Raw genomic sequence first — 13,093 nt, forward strand, 5'->3', positions numbered from 1 at the left:
GATACCAGTTGATGGGAGAATTAGGGTTAGGTTAATGTGAGAGACATACACAGAGAAGCACAAGGGAGAGAGAGAGAGAGAGTTGTGGGGATAAGTCAACTCATGAGGCATGAGTGTGTGACTCCCCTATCACACATGTATATTGCACTAGTACACATAGTGCACTTAGTACATTAAAAGTACTAAGTGTACTATGTACTATAACTTATGGGCTTGTACACACTATAAGGGTGGACATAACACCTTTACCCCAACATCAAGTGCCCCCAAGGCTGCATGCCCTCGAGCTAATCTAGCCGCTGCTGCCTCCTTCAAGGAGAAACACGATCATGTGAAAGTAACTCGCAAGTAGACATATGACCTGACATACTCTATCGGCTCCCCTCGGAAAGTGAACTGAGGCTCTGTTCTCGTCACCCATGCCGGTGTGGTGTTAAACACCATAACCTTGGTTTTCCCAAGGTTCGCTATCAGATCTCTATCCGCACAGAAAGCCTGTAATGCATCCAGGTGTCTCTGTAATCCCTCCGGAGAGTCTGAGATTAGAACAATATCATCAACATATAACAAGATGGGTATCAACACCCCTACCAGGCATGACCCTGGGCCTCCCAATCTGTCTACATGATCAGAGACCGCATCAATGTACAGTCCAAAGAGGGTGGGCGATAGCGGGCATCCCTGCTTCACCCCTATCGTGCTGGTCACCCTATCAGATAGTCCGCCTGGAGCTCGGACTCTGCCCGTCTCACAGACTCATACAAAGCATATATCCCCCACTGCATATCCTCGGGTACCTCAACGTCATGCAATTTGTGCATAAGCCTAGCACGTGGTACGATATCGAAGGCTTTGCGAAAGTCCACAAAGCAACAGTATATCCTTGCCCTGCCCTCTTCAATAAGTGCCCGAAGTGTCAGTATGTGATCAAAGGTAGTAAATCCTCTCCTGAAGCCAGCCTGTCCATGTGCTCGATGACCATGCCTCTCTGCCCATCGGCTCAGCTCCGACTCCAATATAGAGCCATATAATTTGGCCAAGTAATGACCAATCATGATCGTCCTGTAGTTGCCTGGTACCATGGGGTCCCCACTCTTAAAGAGTGGTACAATGATATGCTCTGTCCAGCTTGTCAAGAAACCCTCACAAATGGCACGATTAAACACATGTACGATGAGCGGAGCCAAAGTGTCTCGTGCATATGAGAAGTGCTCTTCAACTAGCCCATCATGATCCTGTGCCTTTCCATTCTGTAACCTGTCTATCACATCTAGCACCATCCGCATAGCTAAAAAGGTGCTGCTAGCCGGTCTAGCTCCTAGTGGAGGGGGGGTGGGGGGCTGTCCTGGTGCATCATATAACTCTCTAGCATAAGTATGCTATGCCTCAGGTGCAGTAATCGAAGTACCAGGCTGTCTCTCCTGAAACATCTTCCATGCCCTCTTGCTGTCCTTCCCCAAGAAGAGTTGGTAGATCTCCTCCTCTAGCTTAGCCAGATAGGCTCGTTTCTTCCTCTGCACAACAAGGCGCCGAAAGATCATCCTGGCCTGTCTATGCATGTGAGACCCAATGGCAATCGCACGCTGTAGCTATGCTCGTGTCTCATGACACTCATCATCATACCAACTGGTCTGTGGGGCAGTGCTACGGGGGTGGGTGGAAGGGATCATAGTTCAAGGAAGCGCATATGAGGCGGATGCATGTAGTACACTTGCCAATCCTCTCATGATCTCGTCCAGAGAGCTATGCAGGTCTAAAACGAACAAGCCATCAAATACTGCATCTCGATAAACCCCAACTGTCTCACGTGTAAATTGATATCTCGTGTACCTAGGTAGATGAGTGGCTGGCCCATCTCTCGGGGATCTGCCTACTAGTGTGAAACTCAAGTATGCATGATCGGCTGCTATGCCAATGGGCCTACTGGAAATCGTGAAACCCCACACATCAGGTATCAATGAAGGAGATCCCATCAAGTAGTCCACTGTGCTCGCTCCCCCTTTAGAGTTCCAGTGTGAGAGCATCTGATCCTTGCCATCTCAATAAGCCATTGTATATGACCAACCCATGTGCACTCCCGAGTGTGAGAAAATGCCTACCATAATCTGTAATCTCCCCCTCATCCTGTGCTGATCTCTGCAACCCTACATCCTCTGCCATGATCTCCCGATACATAGCCTCTGTGTCTGAAAGTATCCCGCATCTGTTCTAAGGGCTCCGTTGCAATTCCACACCGTGAATCGCAAGCTCTCATAGGCCGCGCACCGTCAAGCGGGCCTCCTCTCTATAATGATGACTCGGCCATCTTTGTATACCGCCCATTTCCCCTCTTTCCTTGCCTCAAGCACACGCGGCATGTGTGCATGAGAGGGGGGGTGGGGAGGGAGGGAGGGAGGGAGGGATATCAAGCATCTACTAAAGATCCAATAATGTCCATGGCATATCTCATCATGGAATGAGAAAATAAAATAGGACAAAACTGCAATGGAGCACTTTGGACACATCCTGGGAGGATGGAGGAGGTCATGGAGGGACGGGACATCATACTACTTACAAAGACACACCAGAGCCTAGAGAGGGGGCTACCCAAAGTAGAGGGTTATCAGTGGGAGTCTACACACAGGGGGACCACACGGCACAGCACATCGAGAGGATCTGGAGGTATAGCGGTACTCTTCAGGCGAGAGCTACATGAGCGCCTACAGGTGGTAGCACGTGACCAGGAGGCTAGATACATGTGGATCAGACTGCAGCTCTCGGAGACAGGGTGTTATACATTGCTCTATGCTACTTCTCTCCTAGAGGATCGAGATATGCCATGACAGCAGAGGAGGAGAGTAGAGAGGAGGAGGACACAGGGCCATTGGGAGAGTCACCATATGCAGCCCTTTCAGATGAGATCATACACTACTCCAACCTGGGGGAAAGTCCTCCTTATGGGGGACTTCAATGCACGGACATAGAGCCGACAGTGCGACATTTATGATTTCGAGCACCCCCAGGTGATGCACACACTAGAGGTGGAGGACACGGGAGCTTGCAGGGTGTCAGAGGACGTGGGGCCGAATAACACCAAATATGGTCATCACTTACTTGAGTTGGGAGCCCAACACCATCTCGTTATTTATAACGAGATGAGACAGTGGCAGGATTCAGGAGCACTGACATGCTTTCCACGGTCAAGGGGAGGTAGCACAGTGGACTACATCATGGGGTCCATGGAGACCAGTGACATCTTTCACCATCCCCCCCTGTCCTATCGGTGCGGATCACACGTACCTCTTGCTGTCACTAGCGAGCTCCACACCAGCACCCACACAAGCATCGCATACCACTTTCTACTTCACCCATGACCTGGCGCACATATATGAGCATCATGTATATGATGGGCTACTCCAGATGGATCCCCTGTCACCTCTAGACACACTCACCACTCAGATGTCATCTCTACTACATATGGCCGCCACCCGCAGCTTCCCCCATCACACACATTGCACACACAAATAGATCTGGGAGCATGCCCCAAAATCGGTGGTATGATGATGAGTGCAGAGAGCTATACAGACACCTCCGTGCCCAGAGAGCACTGGGGACCATTACATAGAGACAAGCGAGCCGACAGATAAGGACCCTCACACGCAGTAAGAGGCATGCATATGAGGAGGTACAGTACTGGGATATATACCACCTACTCATGAGCAGAGATACAGCCACTGCATGGCGCAGGATGAGAGAGCCTCGCCCTCGTACCCCGATTGAGGATCCACACACATGGCACACATGCAAAGCGCCTCTTCCATATCCCTCAGCAACCGCCCATACCACAACCAGAGGAGCCCCGTCCTACCACCACCTCTACTTTCTTTACCGCGATGGTAGAGAGAGCTATCAACCGGTTACAGCATGGGAGATCAGCTGACCACACAGGTATACAGAGTGAGCATCTTATTTATGCAGCTGACACACTGGATCCCTTTGTTGCTCACCTCTTTAATAGGGCACTAGTGGAGGGCCTACCAGCTGAGTGGACTATGCACACCATCGTGCGTCTCCACAAAGCGGGAGACATGCTAGACCCCAGCAACTACAGGACTATCATGATTGGTCATACATTGGCCAAACTTTATGGTGCAGTGCTCGAGGCAGAGTTGAGCTCATATGCAAAGAAGGAGGAACTGTGAGAACCAAGGCAGGCTGGATTCCGACGAGCTTTCTCCACTATTGACCATATATTCACTTTGAGATGTCTGATTGATCAGGCTACGACACAGGAGAGGAGATTATACTCCTCCTTTGTGGATTTTCGCAAAGCATTTGACACGGTGCCACGGGAGAGACTCTTCTAGCGCCTCCAGTCATTGGGGATCCCATCAGAGATGGTCTAGGGCATCTATGCTTTATATGAGCAAGTCCTCGAGCGCATACGATGTCATGGGGGCTATCTAATGTTATTGCTAGCACCATAGGTGTGAAGCAAGGATGCCCATTCTCTCCTACACTATTTGGGTTATACATTGATGAGGTGGCTGACTTCATTGTTCACGGTGGTGGGGACGGGGTAGACATCTTAGGTACCACAATCCACATTATGCTATATGCAGATGATATTATTTTGGTCTCTGAGTCACAGATGGGACTACAACATCATCTCCATGCACTCGATGACTTCTGCACACAGAGGGGACTTACAGTGAACCTTGGGAAAACCAAGGTCGTGATTTTCCACACCTCAAGGCCGGTTCAACGACAAGCCATGATTTTCCACACCTCAGGGCCGGTTCAACGACAAGCCATCTTCACACTAGCAGGAGGACAGGTAGAGTTGGTAGACTCGTGTACTTAGGGATCACATTTGCGACTCCGCCAAGAAGATTTACTATGACACAAGCAACCTGGAATAGACTCACACAAGGGTATGCAACTCTGGCCATGCTAGAGAGACAATGTCACCAGGCACACTTCCAGGAGCCCCGCACGAAGGGGTGGTTGTTTGACACACCAGTCACCCCTGCTTTGATGTACGCTGCAACAGTATGGGCACCTGGGCTCGCCACCTCCACATGGTTTCAAATAGAGAGGCCTCAGATTCTCATGCTCTCACGGATGATCCACAGCAAACCCTCCGTCCCACATGACATTGTCCGAGCGGAGTTTGCCACACCTCCTATGCTAGTAGAGGCCCTCTTCCAGACGATTTGCTTCATACAGAGGATCAGGGATATGCCATCAGATCGACTCTCACATAGAGCTTTTGAGGCGTCCAGGCAGCTCACAGAGAGTGGAGATAGGAGATCATGGTATTCACAGATGATAAAGTGGCTCACTCAGCATGGTCTCAACATAGATCACCTGCCACCTTTCCAGTATGATATACATGCACCACACATCCAGCTCTCTCACAGTGAGAGGAACAGAGTCCTTCGGCAAGATTTATGGCAACGATACACTCAGGAGACTTGGATTACACCCAGCCAGCCTTTACCGCCAAAGATGCTATACTACAGAGATCAATTTATGCGTATCTCAACAGATGGATTCATTCAGCGACCCAGATATATGGATGTGTACATGCCTCACAGTGCCCGAGTGGCGATTGGCCAGCTCAGAGTGTCCTCACACCAACTGGAGATTGAGGCAAGTAGGGCAACACGGATCCCCAGAGCAGAGAGGATATGCAGACTATGCCAGGAGGAGGTTGAGAGTGAGGAGCATTATGTATGCAGATGCAGAGCATATAGTGACATTAGAGAGAGATACACCACCATCTTCAGTGGACATCCCTCACTCCGCCAGATCATGGAACCCGCAAACCAACTCAGATTTGGCCAGTTCTTGCTAGAGACAGCGCCACAGAGAGGCACTACTACGGACTCATACCACAGGGAGAGGTGGGCGACAGCTCCAGCTCACTGATTTCTTCCAGAGATCTATCCTAGTGCCTACCCGGACACAGGAGGGGGTTACACTTCAGCACGCTGAGGACCTCCGAGCCAGACGGAGACCGAGAGCACCAGGCTACCAGACTCCCATACTACATCAGAGGGAGATCACAGAGATACGGGCTCAACATCAACACCATTTCCAGGAGTGACTAGATCACTTCCACTCACACCCGGAGATCATGCTCCGAGGGATTTTTGGCTCGCGCCTATGTATCACATATTACACCCCCATTATGGTACTGGTTGGAGCTAGACAGATCTGCATTGCATTCTTGTATACCCTACGCATATAGGTTGCATACTAAGCCTCTAGCAATAGTGCTCCATCCATCACCCCCCCCCCCCACTAGCTCAGTACTTTCATAGTTTATTTCATGTTCATTTTGTCCTTTTTTTTCTGGACATCCAGAGGACATTGACAGTTGTACATTGATTTGTCTCATAGGTCGAGTTCGGCCTCTAGTAGACGTTAATACAGCTTTCTTTCTTTCTTTCTCTCTGTCTCTCTCTCTTTAATGAGACACCAACTTCAGATGTACTCTCAGTTTTGGTCTCATAGGCCATTATGGCCTCTTAGAGACATTAATATATCATTTTTAATGAGACACCAACTTCAGATGTACTCTCAGTTTTGGTCTCATAGGCCATTATGGCCTCTTAGAGACATTAATATATCATTTCATTTCTCTCTCTCTCTCTCTCTCTCTCTCTCTCTCTCTCTCTCTCTCAATTGATCAAGTTTCAACTCTAATTGATCAAGTATCTTGGACACTAATCTACGCATTAGGAATCTAATCCAATGGGGTTAGGGGGCCCAAGATTAGGGATTAGCAAGCAAATACTTTGCTAGGGTTCTTGGATTGTCTCACGCGTTGTGTGGCATTGACGTGAATATCTTTGTGAGTATGTGAAAGAGAGATGACGTTGAGCAATCTTGCCCATACGCCATTATTTGTACGTATTATTTTATCCGTGTGTGAACTAGGTTTATTAGTTCCACACTCTTTATGTGTGAACGATTCTATTTTTGAAAAGTGCAAGCCCAAATTTGTACAAGACAATATTTGTAGTTCCAAGGACTAATTTGTGAAGGGGACTACATGCATGAGGGAAAGATTCAACCCAATCTTGAGTAGATGGTGATGTTTAATTTTCTGATTATTGTTTATGCTAAGGTTTTTGTGTTTGATTTGCTCAAGGTCCATTTCTATGCTTATGTTTGTTGACACATGCATGAGGTAATTTTCTTGAGTGGTACAAAGGTCTTGACACGTTCCCTCAATTCGTTGTGCATCTACGGAAGGGAAATCTTCTTTGTTTGTCTTCCCACGCATCCATGCAGAGAAAAACTTCCCTTTGCCTTCCCCACATCCATGCAATAGAAGCACCTGACTTTCTTGCCAAGTCATCCTGCATGAGGTCACTATCTATACAACCTCCATGCCTCGGGTTCAATCACTAGTCAAGTCCGGCTTTGATACCACTACAAGGTCTCCATAGACCTAACCAAGGATTGTCACACGAAAGCACAAAGAATTAGGGTTAAACCCACATACCTGAGAAACCCTAACAAAGGTTTCGTAGACCCAATGTCATACACACCGCGTGAATGCGATGGATTATGGCTAGCGACTCATCACCGAACCGTAGGTTCAATACCTCGAACCACCCCCTGAGCCTAAGGTTTAATCGCCACAAGCTTGCGGAGCCCAGTTGACCCCAACATGGCATCCCATATCACCAAGCCGAGCCACCCGCTCATAGCTCCCTCGCCCTGAGGTCCTGCACGCCCCTATAAGCTCTCTTGTCTATCACGTGGATACCTCAATAACTCATAAGCGCCCCCAAGGTCACTTATATAGCAATAACCCCACTATTATTGGCCCTTGCTTTATTTATAAGCTTTCCTGCACTTTATTTATAAGGTTTTAGCTACAATTAGCCCCTTGCTATAATTTATTGACTCAAGGCTGATCCAAACCTCATCCTACTAGCATCCTTAGCCTACATGTGAACCCTCCAAGTCGTCATGCCTTGGTAAGCCTTAACAATAATCTTGGATTAACCCTAACCCTAATCATGGATTAGCACACGCCCCTCACCTTGGGTTAACCTAACCCTAAGCCGATCAGGATGTAGTGCGCGCACACACACGCACACGCACACAAGTAGTTGGCTTGCTCACCACCCAACTATAGCTTCGTCCACAGCACCGGCGGAGCCTGAGGCTAGACTTAATTTGTCAACATAACAATTATGGTGCTATGTCAAACCCCAGTGTCCCATATCAGCAAAGCACAACATCTAGTTGTCGGCTAGCTCATGACCTAGGGCTGACCTTGATCTCTTGGGAATCCTCACACCCAGAGATACCTGATTATGAGCACACCACTCACTTACACAAGCTTGGAGCCCCAATAAAAGACCCCTATTATTATAATAGGTCTTCCACACACGCCAAGGTACATCTGGCCTAAACTCAGCAATAAAGCCAGCTTATTATGACCTTTAGGGGTTATAACATATTCCCTCCTCTAAACTAGAACCTCCCTGTCAAACGTTGAAGCTCTTAGAAAGAAAATCAAAAAAGTACCGCTTGAGAGACTCAACAAACTCCCATGTGCTATCTTCCAAAGGTTGATCCCATACATAGAGATGAACGCACTCACAGGAATTGTTGCATGCTAAGTGCTACTATATGCAAAATCAACAAACAAAAGATGTTCTTCCCAATCACATTGTCTTTGAAAGACATAAGCTTGAAGTGTGTCTCTCTATTTGTCCATCGGATTCTGGATGATCCACAAAGTCATGTTCAACTAAGTATCCAACTTGTGAAACACCGCTTGCCATAAGAACCAAGCAAACTTAGAATCTCTATCGCTAAAAAACACTAACCAACAAGCCATACAAGCTAAATGATTTGATTGTGTGGTGTGACTTTGTGACTCAAAAGGGGAAGGTCTTGATCCTCACTGGCCCCCAATTGGCATTGGGGCTGCTTTATCGCTTTCAGGCGAGGGCCTGTCCCCAGCTAGATTCTGCCACAACAAACTTTTTCTTGGTTATGTAAGAGACAGTGAGGGAGATGTAAGTATTGAGCTGGGAGATTAAAAAAAGTTATGAACCCTTATGAATGGTGGTTCCGTTTTTAGTGGTGGCTGTGAAAGTGATTGTGGACAATAGTGGTGGCCAGTCATATATGAAAAATTACCCCAGTAGAATACTAATTCAAATGGTGATGGACATATTATTTTCCATAGGCATCCGGTGGCCCTGAGCCATCTAAGAGATGAGGTTAGATTAAAGTGAAGCACATGGTGAAATAGAGCCGGCTGTGTTTGGATCTATAAACACCAATCATGACTGCCTTTTCTATAAACACCAATGGTGACCTTAATGACAGCCTCACTACAAGATGCACTTGCTTCTTACAGCACCAATATCCATCTGCCACAATCAGACTAGTCAAAGCACTCCAGGAAGGTCTCAATCCTACTAGCCATAATTTATAGCATAAATTAAAGCATGAGAGCACTTCAATTTGATTAAACAAAATATACCATGCTAAATCTATTCCTGTGAAAAGGAAAACTGGCTCTATCAGGCAGGCACCTGCGCGATTGCTTGTGAATGTCAAATGACTTCAGTAGATGCAAAAGAAATCGGAAAGTTCCCTTCTCTGTCTGGTCATACAATACTTTGTATAAAAGGATGCGTGCAACCCGTAATTCTTCCTGTTCCATCTCAATTGAATCTTTAGCATCTTTCAAGACAAGATCAAGCATTCGAACCTGCAGATGAGAATCGCTACTTTAAAGTAACAGTGGCAGGTTTCCAGTTATTCTTTGTGGCAATGAGAGAGACAAGAAGTATCCAAAACAATCAATACCATTTCTTTGAATAATGTGCCAGTTACAGTGAGAGATATCCAGTCATTTGTTTCTTTTGCAGCCTCTGCATATGCATGCCATCGTGATACAACCATTGTAAACATGTCTTCATCCATTGTCGATGCAATAGGGCCACAAAGCTGCCCTTGAAATAGGCAACTAGTATCAGATCCCGGTGTGTTACTGAGGTCCTTGCTTCTACCCTCTACCTGCAAACACACGGCCAAAAGAATGTGAAAATCCAACTCCTATGCTGTGTGCATCTTAGAAACTAATAAGGTTAAAGGGCATGCACCTTCAAAGTAGAAAACTTGTAGCGCTGATAAGCAGTAAAAAACTTCGCCACCTCAAAAAATAATGTCACATCTGCAGGCTGAATCCCATTTCGTTCTCTGCAAATGTCATCTTTGACAGACTGCATGACCACTGGCCCAGTGGCAATAGTCATAGCAGCAATTTTCAAAATGAGATAGAAAACAGACTGTGAAAATCCCAAAATATCATGGAAACATGCAACTTCGAGAAACTAACAAAGAATCATGTCCTGCCAATGAACTGTGCAGGACACATTCATCGATGAGAGGCACTCTGACATGCTTACCATTGTACGACCCTGATAAAATTTGATCGGCAAGTGTCTTGAGGAGCTCAAAAACTTTCCCTTCTGATGTTGTAGAAGCGCTCCTGTCACATGCTATGCGTTTCACTGGGCCATGCTTGAACCATGGTCCCCTCAGTACACTTTCAAACGGTGATTGAAATGGATTCCTCTTCAGCATCTTTTTGGAGCCATCCTAGGAGAAAAAAAAAGTATCCGAGGATGCGTTGAAACCAGGCATTCCTCATATCTATGTCTATGGCAGATCCAGAAGCAGTAAATTTGACAGCAAGGAGACCGTAAACTAGTGCCACACCTCTGCTAATCGCACAAATGATCCACTAAATTGAGAATGGCGAGAAAGATCTTTAAGCCGGATGTCCTTGAGCTGCTCCTGTTCCTCTTCTGTCATCATCCGTAGCAGTCCAGCAGGTTGTTTTGATTTTTTGTCCTGCCACAACAGTTGACTTAGACTACCTTACAGAAAAACTGATTCAGGAGATTGAAAAGAGTAATCAAGCTCTTTACAAGTGTATGGCAAGCCAATCCATGGACTTTGTAGCTCAAATAATACCATGGGATTTGAACCATTTTCTCTAGCAATCTTCTCTGGACTCTGACCCCAAAAGATATGATGAAAAATCTCAAGGAACAGCACGCTGTCTTGTCGAAAAAGTCCAATAGGTCCTGATATATGATGAGCTAGTGCTAAAACCAGGTCCATAACATTCTCTTCAAACAAGTGCTCAAGCAGTTGATCTCTGATGGATAAAACCCTGACGCTCTCACCTACAGCAGCTTTTTGAACTGATGTATCTTGAATATCTAGAAGGTTGCGGATCAGGGTGAGGACTAGCTGGACCACCTTCCAATCATCCTCTGAGAAGGTATGACTGTAATAAGATAAAGATAATGTCAGCTGTATTGCTCTGACCATAATAGTCCCTTTGCTTATGCAGCACATGGGATCTTAACTACACATAAAAAGCAGTTGAGACTAATGTAAATAAAATTAACAAAACTCTGATGAAACAAAGATCAAACCTCCTACATAGTGTGAACCTTCCTTCACCTTTCCAAATGTTCAAGGGGCTCTTCAAGCAGAGTCATAATCACAGCTATTGCATCATTGTGCAAGAATGAAGCCTTGAAGTCCAGCATGTAATCCAGCTGTTGAGAGACGTTCTCAGATAAGGCATCCACAGGCATGGTCAGGAAAACCACCACTTTAACTGCACAAAAAATGCAAATTACACGCGTGATTTGACAGCTAGTAGGACTGTGGACATATTACCATTGCTAAATGCCATCAATGCTAATCCAGATAAGACTATAATTGTGCAGGCATCCTCACCTATGCATAGTTCATGCACATAAAGCAGTCCAACTTTTACCATAAAAACTGCTAAAAGACTATCTGCTGCTACAGCAAAAAGCTATATCCAAGACTGGCAAGCTGTGGAATGTCCACTTTTGGTCAGCTTTCGTGCACACATGCAACCAGATAACTGTGCTTAATGTGTCAAAGGTTTGATGGATAGGGTAGCCACATCCCCTATATAGTCATCTGATTGCAGCAGTTTTCTAGTTGGCTTGAGCATACATGTTAAGAGAAATACGCATACCCAGTTACCTATTATTAATCTTACCCTTCCTCCTCCTTCAGCTCCTTGTTTAAGGACGCTCATAAATGCGCCATCGATGTCCACCACTGAAAAAGGAAAATTTTGGATGGCAAGAGCATGTGTAGAGTGCAAATCATCTGAAGCACTATTTTTCTCACATTTCCCACCAGTTCCAAAATGAGACCTTTTTTTAAAATTCTTTATATCACCACTTGATAAAATGGATGAAAGAACTAATAACACATGAGGAAGACCAAAACAGCCTTTGACCACATATAGATTATACTTGAATGAATGGATGAAAGAACTATCGACACATGAAGAAGGCCAAAACAGCCTTTGAGAACCAAAATAGTCAAGTCTATATACACTACAAAAAGGAGATACTTAGAGCATCCCCTAAATGATATTGCAGCAAAGAAATAAAAAATGAAATGACCAAGCACTATGACAAACTAATGACTTCTAACCAGAAGTTCCTCTACTAAGGCTACAGGCTCTCTCTTTTCTTTCAAAGCAATGGAGTTACAAAATGGAAGCATGATCTCATATTTTTTCTCATGAAAGGCGCTTCTATTAAGTATGGTAGAAACAATACAAGAGCCAAGACACAAGGCTCAAGGAATCGAAATACCACGCATAGCATGAATTAACCACATAAGTGGCTGAAAACACCAAGGTGAGCCAGAGAGAGACTCGGAAGCTACTCCTCCTGGCAATTTTTGCATTCAACGAAGAAGCTGCTGCTCCTAGCAATCACAATTATAGTTGAACCCCGTATCCTGTCACATGCACTCTTAGTGCATGGTGACAAGATGGCTCATCATCATCAGTGCAATATTGTACATTATTAGTACCTTTTAGGATGATATTTATCGTACACCGTGACCCCATTGTAATCCTCAATCCAGGATAAGTCAGGCACGAGCTACGTAGGTCATTCTCAACCTTAGACAGTCAATCAATCAGCCCAAGTCCCTTAACCCACTTGAAGAGATGCATTCATGCATGTAGCATCAGTAGAAGCCTTAGGGT

At 45.8% G+C, this 13,093-nt stretch overlaps 1 protein-coding gene and 1 pseudogene across 3 annotated transcripts in view; one reads left to right on the plus strand and one right to left on the minus strand.

Moving 5' to 3' along the window:
• Positions 1-13,093, minus strand: part of ATIM (timeless family protein) — an 87,622-nt gene that overhangs the window by 42,367 nt on the left and 32,162 nt on the right. For 2 of the 3 annotated variants that reach the window (XM_086804635.1, XM_086804634.1), the window contains exons 3-9: positions 11,506-11,665; positions 11,008-11,326; positions 10,750-10,884; positions 10,437-10,629; positions 10,131-10,261; positions 9,835-10,044; positions 9,558-9,736 (exon numbers count right to left, since the gene is read on the minus strand). In XM_086804635.1, the coding sequence (XP_086660761.1) occupies positions 9,558-9,736; positions 9,835-10,044; positions 10,131-10,261; positions 10,437-10,629; positions 10,750-10,884; positions 11,008-11,326; positions 11,506-11,665 (1,327 nt within the window). Of the gene's footprint in view, positions 1-9,557; positions 9,737-9,834; positions 10,045-10,130; positions 10,262-10,436; positions 10,630-10,749; positions 10,885-10,961; positions 11,327-11,505; positions 11,666-13,093 lie in introns of all 3 variants that reach the window. The other variant, XM_086804636.1, reaches the window with a different exon arrangement.
• On the plus strand, positions 4,754-5,913 carry LOC147633666 (uncharacterized; annotated as a pseudogene).

Source organism: Cibotium barometz, chromosome 11 (assembly GCF_041138505.1).
Source record: "Cibotium barometz isolate CiBa-2024 chromosome 11, ASM4113850v1, whole genome shotgun sequence".
Classification (NCBI taxonomy): domain Eukaryota; kingdom Viridiplantae; phylum Streptophyta; class Polypodiopsida; order Cyatheales; family Cibotiaceae; genus Cibotium; species Cibotium barometz.